The 21662-nt window shown below is 40.7% G+C and overlaps 1 protein-coding gene across 6 annotated transcripts in view; it reads left to right on the top strand.

The window, feature by feature from the left end:
* FCHO2 (FCH and mu domain containing endocytic adaptor 2) overlaps positions 1-21662 on the top strand; it is a 230456-nt gene that overhangs the window by 185839 nt on the left and 22955 nt on the right. For 4 of the 6 annotated variants that reach the window (XM_037903047.2, XM_037903046.2, XM_037903043.2 and 1 more), the window contains 4 exons: positions 2123-2223; positions 5029-5115; positions 17148-17251; positions 18676-18805. In XM_037903047.2, coding sequence (XP_037758975.1) covers positions 2123-2223; positions 5029-5115; positions 17148-17251; positions 18676-18805 — 422 coding nt within the window. The remainder of the gene's footprint in view (positions 1-2122; positions 2224-5028; positions 5116-17147; positions 17252-18675; positions 18806-21662) is intronic. The other 2 variants (XM_037903050.2, XM_037903049.2) reach the window with 1 other exon arrangement.

Genomic DNA, 21662 nt, shown 5'->3' with positions numbered 1-21662 from the left:
CATCCAGAAGCTACCATAACTTTTAAGGAATACAAGTTTGATAGGGTCAAGATTTGGGCTGGTTCACATACAAGTTTTACTGAAATAACTAAATTGGTTTTAGTTAGGGCTGTCAAGCGATTAAAAAAATTAATTGCACTGTTAAACTATAATAGAATACCATTTATTTAAATATTTTGGGTGTTTTTTATACATTTTCAAATATATTGATTTCAATTACAATACAGAATACAAAGCATATTGTGCTCACTTTATATTTATATTTATTTTTATTATAAATATTTCCACTGTAAAAAACCAAAAGAAATAGTATATTTCAATTCACCTAATACAAGTACTGTAGTGCAGCCTCTTTATAATGAAAGTTGAACTTTCCAATGTAGAATTATGTAAAAAAAAATAACTGCATTCAAAAATAAAACAATGTAAAACTTTAGAACCTGCAAGTCCAATCAGTCCTACTTCGGCCAATCGCTCAGACAAATAAGTTTGGTTACAATTTGCAGGAGATAATGCTGCCCACATCTTGTTTACAATGTCACCTGAAAGCGAGAACAGGCGTTCGCATGGCACTGTTGTAGCCAGCATCGCAAGATATTTACGTGCCAGATGCGCTAAAGATTCATATGTCCCTTCATGCTTCAACCACCATTCCAGAATACATATGTCGCTGATGATGAGTTCTGCCCAATAATGATCCAAAGTAGAGCGGACTGACACATGTTCATTTTCATCACCTGAGTCAGATTCCACCAGCAGAAGGTTGATTTTCTTTTTTGGTGGTTCGGGTTCTGTAGTTTCCGCATCGGAGTTTTGCTCTTTTAAGACATCTGAAAGCATTCTCCACATCTTGTCCCTCTCAGATTTCAGAAGGCACTTCAGATTCTTAAACCTTGGATCAAGTGCTGTATCTATCCTTAGAAATCTCACATTGGTACCTTCTTTGCATTTTGTCAAATCTGCTGTGAAAGTGTTCTTAAAACAAAGATGTGTTGGGTCATCATCCGAGACTGCTATAACATGAAATATATGGCAGAATACGGGTAAAACAGAACAGGATACATACAATTCTCCCCTAAGGAGTTCAATCACAAATTTAAGTAATGCATTCTTTTTTTAACAAGCATCATCAGCATGGAAGCATGTCCTCTGGAGTGGTGGCCAAAGCATGAAAGGCGCATATGAATGTTTAGCATATCTGGCATGTAAATACCTTGCAACGCCGGCTACAAAAGTGCCATGTGAACGCCTGTTCTCACTTTCAGGTGACATTTTAAATAAGAGGCGGTCAGCAGTATCTCCCGTAAATGTAAACAAACTTGTTTGTCTTAGCAATTGGCTGAACAAGAAGTAGGACTGAGTAGACTTGTAGACTCTAAAGTTTTACAAAAAGAACAGGAGTACTTTTGTGGCACCTTAGAGACTGACAAATTTATTAGAGCATAAGCTTTCGTGGGCTAAAGTTTTACATTGTTTTGTTTTTTGAGTGCAGTTATGTAACAAAAAAAAAATCTACATTTGTAAGTTACACTTTCACAATAAAGAGATTGTACTATAATACTTGTGTAAGGTAAATTGAAAAATACTATTTTTTGTTTATAATTTTTACAGTGCAAATATTTGTAATAAAAATAATATAAAGTGAGCACTGTACACTTTGTATTATGTGTTGTAGTAGAAATAAATATATTTGAAAATGTAGAAAAACATCTGAAAATATTTAATAAATTTCAGTAGGTATTCTATTGTTTAACAGTGCGATTAATCGCGATCAATTTTTTAATCACAGTTAATTTTTTTGCGTTAAGTGCAGTTAATTGACAGCCCTAGTTTTAATGAACATATTTTGTTGAAAAAGGAAATAGGACCCTTTAGTTCTGAATTAAGAGAGCCTACACACAAACTTGCACCAAAATAACATAAAGTGTAAATTTAAAACATTTTGTTCTTTTGGTGCAAGTCTGTGTGTGAACCAGCCTTTGACCTACATTTATCCAACAGAATGTTTTTATGTGGCAGGGATGTTCTCATTCGACTGATTACAGCACACAAGTCACTTCAGTAATTCGGTTATAAATATGTATGCTTTGTATTTACTTTCCTATTTTAACTTTTACAATAGGAAGGGGAACAATGACCTCCTGGCATGGGATCTACCCTTTGCCACTTCTCTTGATTCATCTTCTTCAGCTTCATTGACATCCACATCCTCATCCTCATTAGGTAAAAAATTTGAGACTAGAAATTCTATTATAAATCCTAAGTGTTTATTATAAAAACCTTCTTTGGAGTTTTTGTTTTGTTATTTTACTGTTGGAAGGGATTCGCATTAGAGAGAATTGCAATGAGAGAGAATTTTGAAACATGATCTCTCTCATTCATATGATGATATAACTTGTACGTACAGCAGGATACAGTGTGTTAGAATGTGGATTACTATAAGTAGCTGTGTTCATTCCTTGAGCATCTGAATAAACTGAAGGCAGAGTCCATTTTTTGCTAGTACTGTGCACAGCTCTTCCTATTTCCTCCATAATCCACCTACTATTACTGGGTTCCCTAAGCACTACTTTTTCCCAGGGTTACAATCCAAATAATGTATGGGGCTTTTCCTGCTCCTTCACCTGTCTCTCTTCCTAGGAAAGGATGCTCCCACTTGTTTCTTTTAGGTCAATGTAACTGGATCACTGCCTCTGGAGCACCCTATTATGGTCTGAGGTGGCCTTGTAGGCACCCTGCCCCCAGTTTCCTGGGTTCTCTGCAATAATTGACTCCTGTTGTGGGGTCTGACTCATTATCTCTTTTACAGAGTATAAAACTCTTCTTTAGCCCCACAAGTCCAACTCTTCTTCCTGGTTCCAGAGTCTCCCCCACGGGCCCATGCTACAATTCAAACAAACTTCTCCTCCTAGGGTCAGGAGTCCCACGGTCGTCCTTGTTGGGACTGTGTTGATTCAAATAGGCTTCCTCTCCTGGGTTGAGGAGTCCCATAGCCCTTCTGTTGTGGCTGTGCTGATACAGGCCAACTGCAGCTTTCAAGCAGCTTTTCCTAGCTGGCCCCTCCTTACTTAGTCCTTGAGTCCCTGGGCTGGGACAGGTCAGCAGGCAGCCATCCTTCCCCTGATGGTGTATGTCCTGTTATTAGAAAGAAGGTAGCATATATGCTGCCCTTTCTCCCAACCAACCTGGGGAGCTCTGGGAAGGAAGGGAGCCTTGCCCTGCGTGCACTACAAGGCTTCTGGTTCTGGGTCTTTAAAGAAACAGTAGTCTGTGTTTTCACCAAGCATTCATTGTTCCCACAGGGACTATCTTCCTTTCTCCCAACACCTACCTTTGTCTTTTGCTAGGCATTTGTCCACTCAAAAAGTCACAGGAATTTTAAAGGGGCACACTGGAACAGGTTGACTGGCCTGTAGTCCCTACTACCCTTAAAGGGACAGTGAATAATCCTGTTACAACAAGATTAAGGAAGAACTCAGATTCTCCTTTTGTAATGCTAGTGCCATTCCAACTTTTCCTCTCCATTAGATCTTATGCATGGAAGGGCAAAAAGGAAGCATGCATGCATAGGTAGGAGTAATCCGTGTAAGGAGTAATTGACATTGCTATCACAATAATTAACTGTAGACCTTCTTAAAATGAAACCTAATCTTACCTTGTCTACATGCTTCTTACAAATTGCCTTGACTTTAAAATAATGACTGGATTTTATTTTTCTCTATTTTCAGGTCCTTTGTAGAAGGATCCTATGAAAAACAATGGAAACCGACTGCAGGAAGTACCTTGATGGGTTGCCCATCTCCTTGCATGTGTCTGTTGGGCTTTTAACTTCATAATGTAATATAAAGATTTAATAGGTGTGGTAATTAGACACTTATTGATCACCACATCTGTTAATTTAAAAAAAATACATTGTTAAAAGCTAAGTTTACCTTAAATTACGTCCCCTGCAAGGAAGTTAGGCAACACAGCAGCGGAATTTCCTGCAGTGACATCCTGGTATGCATCACTGGATGTTTCCCATAATTATCTGATGTAAGGAGGAAAAAAATTGGGCCATTGTTTTTACAATTTTGAAATTGATTTCATTCTAATCCAGGGGTTCCCAAACTTGGTTCGCAGGTTGTTCAGGCTAAGCCCCTGGCGGGCCTGAGATGTTTTGTTTACCTGAGCGTCCGCAGGTACGGCAGCTCCCAGTGGCCGCGGTTCACCATTCCTGGCGAATGGGAGCTGTGGGAAGCGGTGCAGGCCGGGCCACCGCTTCCCGCAGCTACGATTGGCCGGAATGGCGAACCGCGGCCACTGGGAGCTGCCAGCAGCCATACCCGCGGACGCTCAGGTAAACAAAGTCACTCGCAGCCCGCCAGAGGCTTACCCTGAACAAGCCGCAAACCAAGTTTGGGAACCCCTGTTCTAATCTTTTGGTTTTAAGGACGTCTTTTTTAAATCAGAAGCAAAGTATTCTGTTTTCAAACTTAAATCTGCTTGTTGGTGGTGTAAACATTTCCTTTATTGAAAAGATATGGTTATTTCTCTTCAGATATTACAAAAATGTATTTTTACATGGCAAATACCTTTATTTAACTAATTACTTTAATGGAACATGACACTGAAGAAAGAGGGTTAGTGGAAAATTTTAAGAATCTTTGGATATCCTTGCATTTGCCTGTAAGTGGTTCACTGGGTCGCAATTATCTAGATAAATTACTTTTCTTGCAATAGGTTATTGTGGGAAGTATTCCATGTTTAATTATTAAAATTGATGCTCTGAAAATGTTCACATAGCCAGGAATAAACAGCCAAATTAAGTGTGTTTTTCTTTTATTCAGTTAAGATCAAGCTTGATATGAATTTTGAATATCCTAGTATTTTACATGGTTTCCAGAAATTTGGGTTGGTTTTCTGTTGTTGTGAATAGTTTGCTCAGGACACTTGTATTACTATTTTCAAAATGGCATCTCAGATGCTGCCCTATAGTATGCAAATTTCTTCATAATCCCTATGCTTTTTTCTTGCTATTTTCTGTAGCCCAATCTGTTCCTATACAAAAAAGTTCTCTTTGTTCTTCTTGCATCCTGTCTAAAGATTGCACAGCAAATACCACCAGTACCTCAGGTAAAAATGGTAACTTTTAATCCAGTTATAATTAGTGTTTTATAATAGGTAAGAGACAAAAAGTGTGTCCAAGGACCTACTCCAAAGCCCTTTGAAGTTAATGGAAAGATTTCAGCTGACTTCAGTGGGCTTTGGATCAAGCCTCATAACATTTGTTTATATGTTTTGATTCTTTGCTACAATAGAGACTTATAACGATACAAAGTGTTAGTCAATCAGAAGGCTAGCAGACCCTAATTTTCTGATACGTTGAAATGAGAGAGAGAGAGTGTTACAAATTAGATTTATAAAAATAACCTGGATTTTTCTAATTAACCTGTCTTTTTATTAGCTGAAATGCAGATTTTGTTTGTTGTCAAAAACGAGCCAGAATCCAGTTGTTTAAAGACACTGGATAAAATTTCAAAGGAACCTAAGGCCCAGATTTTTAAAGGTGTTACTGCATTCAGCATTGCAGTGATTTAGCGTTGCTATGATTTAGAAGCATACATCTCATTTCAAATGGTATTTAGGCACTTAGGACCATAAATCTCATTTAAAGGCTACTGAGAGCCTAAATCACTTTGGAAAATGGATGTCAATGCTTATGATCATTTTAGCCACAGTGAATAATGCTCACTTCAGCTGATCCTTGTCCAAAGCAAAATGAATCCATCTACATCTGTTACCTGATGTATACAATATTAAATAAAGTGAGTATTTGAAAATATCACAGAATAAATATAATGTACTTTGGAAAAATATGTGCCATGGCAAAAGCAACAATAGGCAATTATCCTGTGAAAGTAAGTTTTGATAGTATTATTTAAATCAAGCTGACCTTTATTGCTTTTTGAGCTGCAGTTAGATACCAAGGAGTGGGATTTCCAAAACCACTGGGACTGGACCTAATTTGGCACTCCTTGAAGTCACTAGGAGTTTTATCATTGACTTCAGTTGGACAAAAGTTAAGCCCATGCTTAGCTCTTTTGACAATCCCATCCCAATAATTAAGGTGCTGACTGAAATGTACTTGCAAGTACATATAACATATTGTGGTTTAAAAAGTCACCACATGGGCATTCTTTTCCTTTTCACCCTGCTTAAAACCTTCCTTTTGAATAGTGTTTTGTAGCTCAATATGAATTACTATAGTATTTAAACAATTGGTAGTCTGTGCCGCATAGAAGTAAACTTAGATTGTTCAGTGGATAATTGTCCTTTGATAGGATTTGAAGCAAACTTTGTCATCTTGGGAAAACATGATAGAAATTATTTTGGCTAGTTATGCTTTCCGGATTAGTTATTCATGTTATAAAAATGCTTCTTTCATGTACTCTTATTTTCTTCCTTCCTTCCCTATTTCCTCCAGTATGTTCATATGTAGTTTAAAAAATGCAGTTTTTTGTGTTTGTGCACTGTTTTAACTTAGGACCTGTAAGCAATGCAAACCTTAGAAACAATGTTTAAAGCATTTAGCAGGAACAGTAAGATCTTCTAAATCTGTAGATTTCAGGGCTTGAAAAATCTACTAGCCTATGGCAAGTAGGAAGCTTTCCCAGGCAAGTGCTATCAACTCTCCAGAATTGAAGTAGTTCTTCGAGAGCTGTCCCTCTGGGTGCTCCACTTTAGGTGTTGGTGCGTCCCTGCGCCTTCGCTCGGGGCTTTTTACAGCAGTACTCGTACTCGTTGTGCACGCGCAGAGCTTGCCCCCTCCCCCCCCGAGTGTACCTTAATAGTACGCATGCGCGACTGGTCTCCTCAGTTCCTTCTCTACCGTACCCGGCCTAAGACAGAGCTCAGCAGACTCGTTAGAAAACTTTTTCTCCCTTGTTACTCTTACCCTATTAGATAGATAGTTTGTTACCAATAGTGTTAGTTATTAGTATTACCAGTAGAGTGTGTTAGTTTCTCTTTTAAAAAAAAAAAAAATTCTCTTAGTTCCTGTCAATGCAGTTGCTTCCGACATGCCTGGCTCCCCAGGCTTTAAGCGCTGCTCTAATTGTAAGGATGCCATCCCTCTATCAGATGGCCATTCACAATGCATAAAATGTGTGGGGGAGTCCCACATCCCCCCAAAATGTGCCCACTGCAGCAAAGTTAAATCTAGGGCACGAAAGGACAGGGAGTTGAGGCTAAAGCTGCTCCTGCTGCAAAAATCCTTAGTCAGCTTAAGACCCAGGCGCTGATTCCGACTCTGCTCCACACCACAGCCTCCCCGCCCCCCCGCCTCTAAGAAGATGAAGATAACTTCAAAAAAAATCACCTTCTGTCACCCGCAAAGCGAACATCACGGGAAAAGGCTTCTCCCGGCAGGTCTACCGCCTCCCTCCCAGCGCTCTCCCGGCTGAGCGGTTTTGACATGCCGTGCGAAACCCACCTGTGGCTGCAGTGATACCACAAAGCCCCGGTGCCAAGACTTCAGGCTTCCAGTTGCCTGCCTCTCAGATGGCACCTTTTGGCACCACGGTGGAAGCCGTGCTGACACATACAGACGTGCCTGACCCCCTGCAGGCTATCACCCCGGCACCCACTGAGCTGGCCGGCAGCCAAACAACTTTAAAGACACCAGTACAGAGGAACTTTTCGTCACAGCAGTTTCCTCTCGCTCAGCCCTCACCACACAGAGGAGCTTCAGCACTCCAATTTACGCAGTCAAGTGACCTGCTTGTGTCACCCATTCTGCAGTCACCCTTACTGAATGCCTATTTCTCGCCAAATGCTCAGCCAGGGTCCGAACAGCCTTCCTCCAGTGAGGAGGAAGCTGGTCTCCAGGAGGATTTTTCACCGTATGAAGTCTCTCATCCTCAGACCCCAATTAATGGAAGTCGTAGAAACATCACCTCGTCCTACTCTCAGGATCCTGCCCTGTGGTGTGTAAACCTGTGGATGGTATCACCTATGCCCTTCCCACCACAGTAGCAATACTGGGCCCTGTGGGCATCCTATCCTTGAGACCACACTCGCCATGCCACCTGAACCAGGCCCGAAACCGGCCCAGCACCACAAGCTCACGAACCTGCCACTGATGCCAGTCACCAGACAGCACCATCACAAGTGCAAAATCAGGCATGACCTGTCTCTAACCCAGCAGACCCAGTTGTTACGCCTGACGAAGCCCTGCTTCTTCCTCCCCCGACATCTTCAGATGATTTTTCAGAATTTCAAGACCTTTTCAAAAGAGTGGCCAGTGAATTAAGAATTAATCTGGAGGAGGTTCCTGAACAGCAGCATGAGTTAACGGACATCCTGCGGACTTCTTCTTGCAGAATTGCATTGCTGATCAATCCAGCCCTTCTGGAACCTGCCAAAGCCATCTGGCAGACTCCTGCTGCAAGCTTACCTACCTGCAAATGAGCGGACCGCAAGTACTTCATCCCTTCCAAGGGCTCTGAATTTCTTTTCACTCATCCAGCACCTAATTCACTGGTAGTTGACGCAGTCAATCAAAAGAACAAGCACCAGTATCCCCACTCCACCCCAGCCGATAAAGACAGTAAGCATTTAGATCTGCTTGGACCTAAAGTATACGCATCTTCCACCCTACAATTTCAAATTGCTAATTATACGGCCGTTCCTGGCAAAATACAAAAATTACAACAAATTCATGGACTTTATTGAGGATATTCCAGAAGCAAAGAGACAACAATTCACTGCTTTAGTCTGTGAGGGACAAATCATATCATGTACCGCTCTTCAAGCGGTCCTCGATGAGGCCAATACTGCAGCAAGATCCACCGCTATAGCAGTAGTCATGCGCCTAAGTTCGTGGCTCTCTTCCTCTTCATTTCCTCGAGAGGTCCAGACTACTATTGAAGACCTTCCATTCGACGGCGACAAACTCTTTGCCTCCACAACAAACAACGTCCTTCACTCAATGAAGGATTCAAGGGCAACTCTCTGGTCCTTCGGAATACAAACCCCTACAACCAGAAGGGTTCCTTCTCACCAGCCATGGCTTGAGTCAAAGTGTATCCATGTGGTATTTTGTCTCACATTTCTCTGTCACCATGCTTTTCTTATGTATGTAGTCCTTAGGATTTAGTAAAGTAGTCAAAGTTAGATACGGTTTAGTTGGTTTGGTGTGATACCTTCATCAAGTTTTGAACACTGCCTTTCATGTGAGATGTCTGTTCCTAATTGTGAACCCAACATTCAGTGTTTATTGTGCCTTGAAGAATGGCACATTAAAGAAAAGTTCTTCATTTGCAAGTCATTCAAAAGGAGAATGAAGGTGGCTTTAGAGACTTGCATCTGAAACAATATCTTATGGACTAGGCAGTGCTGCTTCAGCACCAGGGACCTCCACAGGTCGGTTGGCCCCTCAGAGAGCTTTGGAGCTGGCATGTTCCACGGCCAGATTTTGATTGCTCCCCCAGGATGAAGAAAGATTGTTCTTTTTCCTCTGGTCCCCCAAGGAAAACGACTCTCAAGATGAACTGGGCTACAGAGCTCAGAGAGATTCCTCCTCTTCTTCCAAGAAGAGTGCGGACCGGCATTGAGATTTTTCAGATGCCCAAGATAGGGCTGGGCCCCTACCCACTCTTTGGAACTGAGACGAGATCAGTTGGACACTATACCATCAATTCCAGTATTATTCATGGGGCATCCGCTGGGTCCAGTACTGACAGCATTTGTGTTGGCACTGACTGTTTCCACACCATTGGCATACCAGGCAGCATAGGGCTGCAGAATTGTTGTTATTGTCAGTACCATCTTCCACACTGCTTAATCCTCAGGGTGCAGATTGAGGTTGGCCTCCTTCTCGGCACCAAGGGGCTCATCAGTACACACGTTTGTTTTCGGTACCAATGACTGTTTCAGTACAGACCACCTCTACAATATTAGTACCAGCCTTGACTTCAGCACCAAAACAGACATTGGTAATGATTATGAATGCAATGCCCCCACCAGGGCCCAATGTGCCAGCTACTTTATCATTGATCACACCAGTGCAGTCTGCATATTGGGCTTCAGATGAGGCTGGATGTTTACTTGCCCCTGCCCGGAGATGCTTGTCCGTTGCCACTAGGCTGCTTGAAGGGTTCTTCAAGATTGAACTTAGGAGCATCTTCCTTCTCTCTCTTGCCTTCAAGGCACTGTCCTCGAAAGTTGGCAAGGCCTTGTGGTTGCAATTGTTGGCAAGGCCTTGTGGTTGTGCTCCTGTGGTCCAGCAGAGCATAGAGGACTTAGCTTTCAATGCTTGGTTTTTATTTTATGAAAAGATTGATGAGACACTACATTTGCTAAGGAGTCTTGTGCTACTTTGCTTTCACTGAGGGTTTATTCGTAAAGAGATGTCATTATGGAGGTTATCAACAACAGCAGCAATAGCACTCTCATTGATACTTCTGGTAGTTGTCCTACCCTGGTAGGCAGCACAACTTCTCCAGGAAGGGGCACAGGTCACAGAGTAGGAGGCCTTTTGGGTCCAATTTTAACCAGCCAGCCTGTCCTCCATCAGCTTCAAGCAAGCAGCCATTTTGACTTGCATATTGAGAGCTGCATTTTGGTCTTTATCTCCCCAGCCATATCTCTACCATTTGGGGACAGGCTGTCTCATTTCTAAAATGCTTGGGAAACAGTAACCAAGGATAAATGGGTCCTAAGCACTGTGGAAGTTGGTTAGACCATTCAATTTCTGTTCATTTCCCCTTCCCACCCCACTGCCCCATCCTTTTTCAGGGACTCCTCTCATGAGTCACAGCTCCTTCAACAGGTCTAGGCTGCATGCTTCATGTTTCCCCTGCAGCATCAGGGAAAGGGATTCTACTCATATTTCCCGATCCCCAAGTCCAATGGAGGGGTGAGACCTATTCTCGATCTCTGTCGTCTCAACAAGTACATCAAATACCATATGGATAACCTAGCTACTGTTCTCCCCACTTTGAATCACGACTGATTTGCTGCCCTTGATCTTCAGGATGCTTATTTCCACAGCAATTTTTTCAAGCCACAGGAAGTTTCTGAGATTTGAAGTAGCAGGTCACCATTAACAGTACACAGTGCTTCCCTTTGGCCTGTCCTCAGCTCACACATATTTACCAAATGCATGACTATAGTAGCAGCATATCTCAGAAAAAGAGGAATTAATGTCTCCTTTACCTGGATGTTTGATTAGTAAGGGGCAAGTCCAGAGACCAAGTCTTCTGTTTCCTCTATGTTTCTTCAATCGTCTGGCTCTGATTGTGAATAAAGGAAAGCCAGCCACCACGATAGCAGCACACAAATAGAGTTCACTGGAGCCCTCCTACACTATACAAGTTTGAGGGTGTTTCTGTCAAGAAAAGGATTTCATGCAGTTCATTGCCTGTGGCTGTCCCTCACTCTCACCCTTCAACTCTGATCCTTGTATGCTGAAATTTGTTAGGTCATATGGCCACATTTACGTACGTGGTCCAACATGCAAGATTACATCTTCATCCTCTTCAGCGATGGTTGAAGTTGGTGTATCTACTGAACTGTCAGTCATTGCCACTGCCCATCCTGGAGTCTCTCTAGAGTGGTGGACAGATCAGTATTTGCAAAGGTGTTCCTTTTGCCCATCCTCCTCTAATCAGGACCATAGTTACTGATGCCATCACAACAGGTTGGGGAACACAACTGGGGACATTGAAGGTTCACGGTTTATGGACAGACAAGGAAGCATCCCTTCATATCAACATCCTGTAGCTTCAAGCCATTTACAGTGGATGCTGGGCACAGATGAAGAGCACAGACGTTCATATCCTCAGTGACAATATCACCACAATGTTTTATGTGAAAAACCAGGGAGGAGCGTGCCCCAACCACTTTTGTCAGGAAGCAATAAAGTTGTTTGTCAATTTTGCTTTAGGGAAAACATCTCCACAACTGCTCACTTACCAGATGCTCAGAATAACTTGGTTGATCACCTCAGCAGGAATTTCTGCCAGAATCACGAGTGGTCTCTGAAGAGCAGCAGACTGAGGTCCATGTTCAGAGAATGGGGCATTCCAACTGTCGACCTGTTTGCAACCAAAAACAAGTTTTGTTCTCAACTGGGTCTCAGTCCGGGATCCTTAATCAATGCCTTCCATGTGAACTGGGGATCAGTACTGATGTATACTTTCCCCCGAAGCCCACTCTTTCCGCAGTTTGAAAACAATCTGATGTTGGATCGTGCCAAACTGATACTTGTTGCATCAGATTTTATCATTGCAAGACAATGTTCTGAAATCTTCTCAGTCTGTGTTTAACGTCCCAGATCTCTTTACCTCTATCCTGTCCTCCTGCCTCAGCACCGTGGTCAAATTTGGCATCCAGTGCTGAGTAGTTTGTACCTCACGGTGTATATGCTGCATGGTTAGATGAGGGGAAGGATGGTGTTCAGAAGCAGTTCTGAGAGTTCTGCTTACTAGTAGAAAACCTTCCACTAAGGTTATCTATTTGGCCAAGTGAAAACATTTTTTTGGTTTCATCGCTAGCCAAGGGAATTCAGCTGAAGCTAGCCAGCATTGAGGACACTTTGGATTATCTGTTACATCTTTTAGTCCCCTGGTTTCTTTTTTTCCCCCTCTCTCTCTCTCTCACCTCATTGAGGGTCCACTTAGGAGCAATCTCTGTATTCTGTCCTCTGATCCAAAGGAAGTCTGTTTTCTCAAACTTCATGGTAATAAGATTTCTAAGAGGAGTTGTCTGTCTCTTTCCACTTGTGAAGTAAACTCTTCCATTATGGGACCTTAGTACCATATTGGCTACCTTTATGGGGCATCCTCACAACTTGTTCTCTCTCCTTTGCCAAAAGGTGGCTTTTCTTATTTCCATAACAGCTTCAAGGAGAGTGAATGAACTGCAGGCCTTAATGGCAGAACTTCCATAAATGCAGTTTGCAGAGACAAAGTGGTCCGAAGACTGCATCCAAAATTTTTGTCTAAAGTGGTTTCACAGTTTCATCATAGAATATCAGGGTTGGAAGGGACCTCAGGAGGTCATCTAGTCCAACCCCCTGCTCAAAGCAGGACCCAATCCCCAACTAAATCATCCCAGCCAGGACTTTGTCAGGCCTGATCTTAAAGCTTCTAAGGAGGGAGATTCCACCACCTCCCTAGGTAACACGTTCCAGTGCTTCACCACCCTCCTAGTGAAACAGTTTTTCCTAATATCCAACTTAAACTTCCCCCATGGCAACTTGAGACAATTACTTCTTGTTCTGTCATCTGCTACCACTGAGAACAGTCTAGATCCATCCTTTTTGGAACCCCGTTTCAGGTAGTTGAAAGCAGCTATCAAATCCCCCCTCATTCTTCTCTTCTGCAGAGTAAATAATCTCAGTTTCCTCAGCCTCTCCTCATAAGTCATGTGTTCCAGCCCCCAGTCATTTTTGTTGCCCTCCGCTGGACTCTTTCCAATTTTTCCACATCCTCCTTGTAGTGTGGGGCCCAAAACTGGACATAGTACTCCAAATGAGGCCAATGAGTCCCTCGATCTGCTGGCAATGATCCTACTTATACAGCCCAAAATGCTGTTAGCTTTCTTGGCAACAAGGGCACACTGTTGACTCATATCCCGCTTCTCGTCCACTGTAACCCCTAGGTCCTTTTCTGCAGAACTGCTGCCTCTAGCCACTTGGTCCCTAGACTGGAGCAGTGCATGGGATTCTTCCGTCGTAAGTGCAGGACTCTGCACTTGTCCTTGTTGAACCTCATCAGATTTCTTTTGGCCCAATCCTCTAATTTGTCTAGGTCCCTCTGTATCCTATCCCTATGCTTCAGCGTATCTATCACTCCTCCCAGTTTAGTGTCATCTGCAAACTTGCTGAGGCTGCAGTCCACGCCATCCTCCAGATCATTAATGAAAATATTGAACATAACCAGCCCCAGGACCGACCCTTGGGGCACTCCGCTTGATACCGGCTGCCAACTAGACATGGAGCCATTGATCACTACCCATTGAGCCTGATGATCTAGCCAGCTTTCTATCCACCTTATAGTCCATTCATCCAGCCCATACTACTTTAACTTGCTGGCAAGAATACTGTGGGAGACCACATCAAAAGCTTTGCTAAAGTCAAGGAATAACACATCCACTGCTTTCCCCTCATCCACAGAGCCAGTTATCTCCTCATAGAAGGCAAGTAGGTTAGGCATGACTTGCCCTTGGTGAATCCATGCTGACTGTTCCTGATCACTTTCTTCTCCTCAAAGTGCTTCAAAATTGAGTCCTTGAGGACCTGTTCCATGATTTTTCCAGGGACTGAGGTGAGGCTGACTAGCCTGTAGTTCCCTGGATCCTCCTCCTTCCTTTTTTTAAAGATGGGCACTACATTAGCCTTTTTCCAGTCGTCCGGGACCTCCCCCAATAGCCATATTTACGCGCCAATTTGGAGACCGACATACCGTCTCTCAGTAAGTCCAACACAGCCAGTTTTTCCTCCAGCGTTGGAACAGATTGCTGTTTCTTCAGTTGAGCACCAGATGAAGTAGTTGGCTTGCATTTAGGGGCCATGTTGTTCGAAAAATATGTATCTTTGAACACTAGAATCACACTCAATGCAGCGAGATGCTCACACTATGAGAGACACGCGGGAACTGAGACCAACTGAGGGAACAGCAGATTCACGTCTCGCATCTCACGCTCACTCTGGGACATACACTCATTGAGTGGAACGGTGGGCGGAATCGCCCGCCCTATTTAAATTGTTTTTTTTCTTTTTTGCCAAGCGCGTATAGTTGAATTTGCTTAAGTTAAATGTGCATATGATGCGACTCCACTGTACAACTTTTAATCCTTTAAATTGCAGACAGGGCCTGAGAGAACAGTTATTTTTCAGCTTGGCTAGTAGGCTTAATCTTCAGGGTATATATGTTGAGTAAATTTTTAAAGTTTGGATTTATATTGGAGTTTTTAAAATTTTCATATTGCTTCTAGCTTTCAACTTTTCCCTTTTCCTTCAGCTACGCTAAAAGAGCAAAATAGGAGCGTCTTCTCATCTACCTTTGATTTTCCTGAGTACGTAATATCTGAATCTTTGCTTGGGCACCTACAGATTCCGGGTCTAGGAGCCCATCATCACCAGACTTCACCTTTAGCTCTTTGTACAAACCTTATATTACAACAGAACCAACAGGGAACACAAATACTTTATATATTATTTTGTGGTCTCAAAATCTGTTTGCTTTACTGGTGATCTTGTTACAGTTGAACAAACAAGTGCAAACCACAAGGAGCCCCAAAGTTTGCATTTTAAAATGGAAAATCTCCGCACTGCCTCTGCTGCTTTGCTTGGGAGTTCTTCCAATAGCTGTGCCTCTGAGGATCAAAGCGACCTTGACAGTAATATTATGTGCCATGAAAAATTATTCATTGAAGAAACTGGCAGTGCTGCTGAAATTTTTTCCACATCTTCATTAGTGCCACTGGACTCTAGTTTAGTCTCCACTTGTGCTCATATAAACAAGGGTATGGCAAGCATGTGTTGTGTATTGGTCTTTGCCTAATAACTGACTCCAAAAAGTAGACTGACTTCTCTCCCTCACTGTTACTCACCTGATATTAAAATTAATTCATCCTCTCATCTAAAGATACTAAATATTATCAACATTTTTAGCACCAAGCCTCCTAAGTGAGTCAGTTAACATAAAAATAAGTATCCAACTGAAAAAAAAAAAAACCTTCTTGACTAAGGGCATTGTTCCTGATCAAGTGGAACTTCGCTTTTTAAAAAAGTAGCGAATATACTATTCTGAGGGATGTCAAAGGCAGTGAGCGATCAAAAACTTCTGGAAAATGTAAATATTTAGAATTTCAAAAAGTAACTGTGGTGTTTTTTAAATTTTATATAGCTATTATTAGAGCAAAAAATCTAATTTGTACTTATCCTTTTGATATTTAACACATCAAATTTTAAAGTGCAGTTGAGACTACAGTTGTGACACAAAGTAACAAATGTAAAGAAAATCAGTGTTGAGACAGGTATTCCATCTCCTCTCATTGTGTGCCTCTGATCGGGGTGTTTATCATGCAGTACTTACAGTAGGCATAAAAGAATGAATTTAAAGGGAAGATTGGTAATGTTAGTCTCGAATTGGTTTGCTTTTGGCATTTATGGTACAAATTTAGGATGAGTAGGATTTTCAAGTGCTCAGCATTGACCTAATTCTATTTCCATTGAAGTCATTGATAAAACTGCCATTTACTCTAATAGGAACAGAGTTATGCCATCTCTGAGTGCTTTTGAAAATGCTACACTAACTGTAATTTTTCATGAATATTCTTTTTGGCTAAAAGCACATCTAAAATTATTTTTGGACAGATAATTGAATATGCTATAACTCTTGTTTATCATGTAATTATGTATTTGCTTTTTTTGAAGAAAAAAGGCACATTTTTGATTCAGCATACTCACTGGATGACATCTAACTGCTGTTTTGAAGTATAGTTCTTCTCAGGAAAGTGGCCATGTAAAAATAGCACCTTCTTTCACTAAGGTTTTATGGTGCCCTGGCGTGTATTGAGAGTTATATCTGCTCATTGTAGAGGCTTTTTAAAGTTTCTGGTAGTCCTGCTGAAAGAAATGAGAAGTTACATGGTTTCTCACACATCAACTCAATTATTTACTAAATTTTAATCATTTATAACACCTGTGAAAACTTACTGAAGGCAGTGTGGTTTCTCATATGTCAGTGGCCTGATCTGAAGATAATGGAGCTGCACAGCAGTCATCAAAGGCCTAACTGGCCTGTTTTATTACTGTTGGTGACATATGAGAGATAAAAGACCAGACTTCACCCTGAGCCCAGGCTGAGCATTCAGGGTGAAAGCTAGATAAAACCATCTTTTTACCTACAAACTGGGTATATTTGATATAGAATCATTAAGGAGCTATAATGATGGAACCCACAATGCCATTTGTAGTCATTTTTCAGAGTACCATAGAATCACATTTTAATACCATAGCAGTTTTTGTTTATGAATTCCTGCACAATAGAGTTCGTAATAAAGTAGAATCTTTAACAGAAATGTAATTTATAATGGTTGCACGCAGTGACTTTTATAATACTAATGATTTTCTTCACATTATTTTTTTTGTTCAGCCAGGCCCACAACTCCTCTTTCTGTAGGCACTATTGTACCACCTCCAAGGCCTGCTTCCAGACCAAAGATATCAACAGGGAAACTTAGTGGAATTAATGAAATAGTATGTATTTAATTTTAGTTTTTGTTTAATTATATAACTTATTTCTCAAGGTATAGCTCAACTTGAAATAAAGCAATCATTTACTCCATTATAGTTAACGGTCAGTTTCTTTTTACATCAAACTTTTCAAGAGTTTATAAATCACCCATTTTAATTGTTGTCAACCTAAAATGTGCATGGAAATTGTTCACTGTGAATGTAATTATTGGTGGCATAACTTCGTTAGTATTTTTTATGCTAAAGCGGCTTTTGGAGGGGTTAAGTGTGTTTGCTTTTACTTGCTCAAACAAAGAATCAATTTTAAAAACTGAAGATTGCATATACGTAATGCCATATCTTTAGAAAAAACCTTGAGTGAAATCCTGATCCCAGTGAAATCAATCGCAAAACTCCTAGGATTTCACCCCCAATTTCTAGGAAAGAGAACCACACCAGGGAAGAGCAACTCATTCATATTGTCAGGCTGATACTGTTTATCCATCTTATGATAAACATTTTGAATTCTTCTGACCTAACATGGCTCACTAGAAGTTGGCAAAAAGGGCCTTAGCTCTCCTGAAACATTTACTCTGACTAGGTACAATTTTATTACTGTTATGTGCATTTCTGTACTACCCATCAGTGTAGTACCTGAGAATTCTTTACAGGTTATGAGTGCTGTAAAAAAGGAGACATGGGTAGCAAAACCAAACCACAACCTCCACTGTTTCAGATTTGCTCTTCCCTTGCTTATGTTAAATTGTTTGTTCGGGTGTTACTAACATTTAATCTAATCTGTCCTTGTTAATCTTGGGTGTGAAACTACCCTTGTGCAACACCAGATGAATTTCGGTGAGGAGAGTTCAGGGCAGAGGGGAGGATTAATGTGTGTGGAAAGCCTGAGATCCATTCTTTTACAATGCAGTGGCACTGCACCATCTCCAGGTTAAACAGCAGATGGTTCTTTGAAAGACACCAACCTTCCCTCTCCACTAGTGTGGCCCCTAAAGTAGTCATCCATGGAAGATGCTCATGTATTCAGGGCTGCAGGTTCAGGCAGCAGCATACAAGTTTAGCTTCTCTGCTTTGCTCTTTGGCACTTAGCTCAGCCTGAAATGGGGTTACTTTAGGCTGTTATATAGGCCAAGCATCATGTTAACTCATTAAAGATTGACTATCAGGAAAAACTTCCTAACAATATTCTAAATTATAGAATAACTGCCCAAGGGAAATGGTAGCAGTTCATAAGTTATTTTACTTTGAAAATTAGGATGGATAAAACACTAGAAAAAATATATCGTAGGGAACGATCTTGTATTAGGCAGGGAATGAACTAGATGAAGATGTCTTTTCTGGTTCTCTTTGATTCTCATAAGATTTCCTTTGTTTCATCCATTTAAAATCATTTATATGTATGTAATGATATTGACACATTTTGTTTTAAGCCGAGGCCATTCAGCCCACCCTTGACCTCTAACTCCAGTCCACCACCTATAGCTCCTTTGGCACGTGCAGAGAGTATCTCATCAATATCGTCTTCTGCTTCTCTAAGTGCAGCAAATACACCCACAGTAGGTAAGTAATTCAGACTGCTGTGAACAATTATTTTATGTCTTTATAGCCTTTAATTTTTATTAATTTTTATTTACTTTTTTTTTTTTAAGAAAAGCTATAAATCTTCATTCTTCAGGGCATAAATCAACCACTAACTTCTGGATGTTAGGAGGAAATAGCCATATTTGTCCAACTTAGGTTTTCTTGCAGCTTCCTTTGAAGTATCTGGATACTGTTAGAGACGGGATACTAGGCTAGATAGACCACTGGTCTGATCCAGAATGGCAGTTCCTTCAGTGAATTTTTTTTTAAATTGTTGTAGAAATGCTTATAAATGCTTGCTTGGTACACAGGATATGTATTCATTAAGTGCAGGCTGTTATTTATTTCTTTGAGATTTTATTCTACATGATATTGAAATATTCTTTTGATATAGAATGAATTTAATCATTTTTAAAGAAACCATTGAGTTTAGGCCAATAATCAGGTTTTGTTTTAATTTTTTCTGTTATAAAACATAATATTAATAGAATTGTTTCCATGAAAATTGTTTAGAAATAATTTATAGTGATTTTAAATGTTCCCTTGCCTTGCTTACAACCCCATAATTGCAGCATTATGCAGATACATAGAAAAAAAATCTGGAACTGATGGTCATTTCCTTTCTCCAGGTTGAGTGAAGTAAAGGAACTAAATAAAGAGCATAAATGGTGAAAAGTAAATTAGGGCCCCAGTCCTGCAATATACATGAATAGTGCCATTGACTTTAGAGGGGCCATTCACCTGCATAAAGTTACATGTTAGTGTTTACAGGATCAGGGCCTTGATTTCTTTTAAAAAAATTTCAGTTTTGACAACCTGAGGTGTAACTAGCAAGGAGATTTTGTTTTGTAAAAATGTATTTTTTTAACCTAATCCTTTTGCAGGGCTGATTATTATTTTTAACTGCTGGACACTATTACAACTTTAGTCTTCTAAATTAAACTTAACTCCAGCAAATGTATATTGTTTCAAGGGAATTTGTGGAAATGTCTAATATTTCTTAACTAATTTATTTTATATTTTAACCTCATCTTTCATTAAAATTCTTATTTTTCAAACCTCCTTCCATTTATATAATGTAACTTTAAATTAGTGCTTTTTATTATTGCTTGAAATGTTTTGTTTTCTTGCAATGTTTTGTTTCATTTAAATGTAATAGATGATGATATAGTCATTGGAAAGCTCCCTACGATTGAAAAACTTTGTGAGACACCTGCAGGTATTGTTCCAGAAGAAGATTTATATGTTAACTAATTATCCTAAAACTGTACCTAATAAAATTTTAGTTCTTTGTGACTTAGCTTCCTCCAGCAATCTGTACTATCTTCCAGCCATAAAGTCTCTCCAAAGCTAAACTGCTTAATCAGTTATGTGTTGTATTAATCATTTGAAATTGATATAACCAGTCATTTAAAAATTTCCAAAAAAAAACACAGGTAAAGCCTGTGGTCTTATTCTCCCTAATCTTCCATAATAGCTTTCCCCCCCCCCCCCAAAAAAAACGGGGGGGGCAATTATCTTGAACTTTTAAAATGACAATCCTTACTTAACACTTCTTTTAAAGGACCTATTTTATATGTGGCATGCAAATAAGGAGAACTCTGAAATATTTGAAAACTTCGACCATAAATAATTCTGTTACCTTTATTTCCAGACAGATATTGTTCATTACCCTCCAGCATACTAATTTAGCAAAATTAAAAGTGCTTCAAATTGTGGGATAGTAGAACCCAGGCACCGCTTTGTAACTCTGCTGGAGCCACTCTTCATATAATGACACTGTGGAGCTACTTCACCTTTTACATTCTCAAAACCATTTAAGTCTCAAAAGATCTAAAATTTTTGAAACCTATGTTGCAGTCTGAGGTGCCCGTTTCAGTGAAGTCTCAAAGTCCTACTAACTTTTCAAACTGCTGCTGTTTGGCTCAGGAGAGAGGCTACATAACCCCACCAATAGGCTTCTGCCACTGGAAGCTGGTAAGAGAGGAGAGGACATTCCAACTAACTCGTCTTTTCCATACCCTGTTCCGCAAGGACTTGCCACCAGAGGGAAAAAGAAGGTTGCTTTTCCTGCTGTTTCTCTTCCCTTGTTATACAGGACCCTCTCTGTGGGTGGGGGGCAGATGGGCCCCATTTGAAATTTCTAATGGCATCAAAGATAGAATGGCCAGACTTTGTTAGGTATGAGGTGTGTTGGGTGATGCATTCTCAAACTTTTTCATGTTGTGTGACAAGGAGGGTGCCCAACTCTGAAATCAAAATAAAGTCCCTCCCCCCCGCCACAACCAATTTCCTCTCCAATGCAAATCAATTCAAATACTTCCTCGTCTTCATGAACAATCAGTTCTAACACTACTGCGCATCAGTTTGAAAGTCCCACACACATTCAGAACTGTTTCCCACCTGTACACACTAAAACTGGTCTACTCCACAGTCCACTGCTCTTCAAATTGCCTTCAGCCTCTCTAGGGCACAGTTCCTTCATGCCGGCCTCTTTAAAGCCCTTCATCCCCTTCAAAGTTGCTACCTCACTCCTTATTGTTCCTCCATCTCAGCTTGCTTCTTTCCTTCTCCACCTCCACTTTGAGGTCCTCAGCTGCAGCCTCCCCCTGTCGCACCACTCCCCTATTTCTGGATCTCCAGCTCCAGCCTCCTTTCTAACTCCCAACAAGGATTCTCATCCTTTTGTACCTGGCTGCACAGCAAACAGCCCAACAGAACACTGATTTACAATGTTAAATCTAGTTTGAATTTATCTATACGAATATAAAAAGAAAAAAGTTACTATAAATCAACAATTTGTTCCTCTGTAAAAGACCATTTATTTAGTAGGAAG

The sequence above is a fragment of the Chelonia mydas genome, chromosome 5, assembly GCF_015237465.2.
Source record: "Chelonia mydas isolate rCheMyd1 chromosome 5, rCheMyd1.pri.v2, whole genome shotgun sequence".
NCBI classification, from domain to species: Eukaryota; Metazoa; Chordata; order Testudines; family Cheloniidae; genus Chelonia; species Chelonia mydas.
The sequence above is the reverse complement of the archived record's forward strand: the minus strand, read 5'-3'. Positions and strand labels throughout refer to the sequence as shown.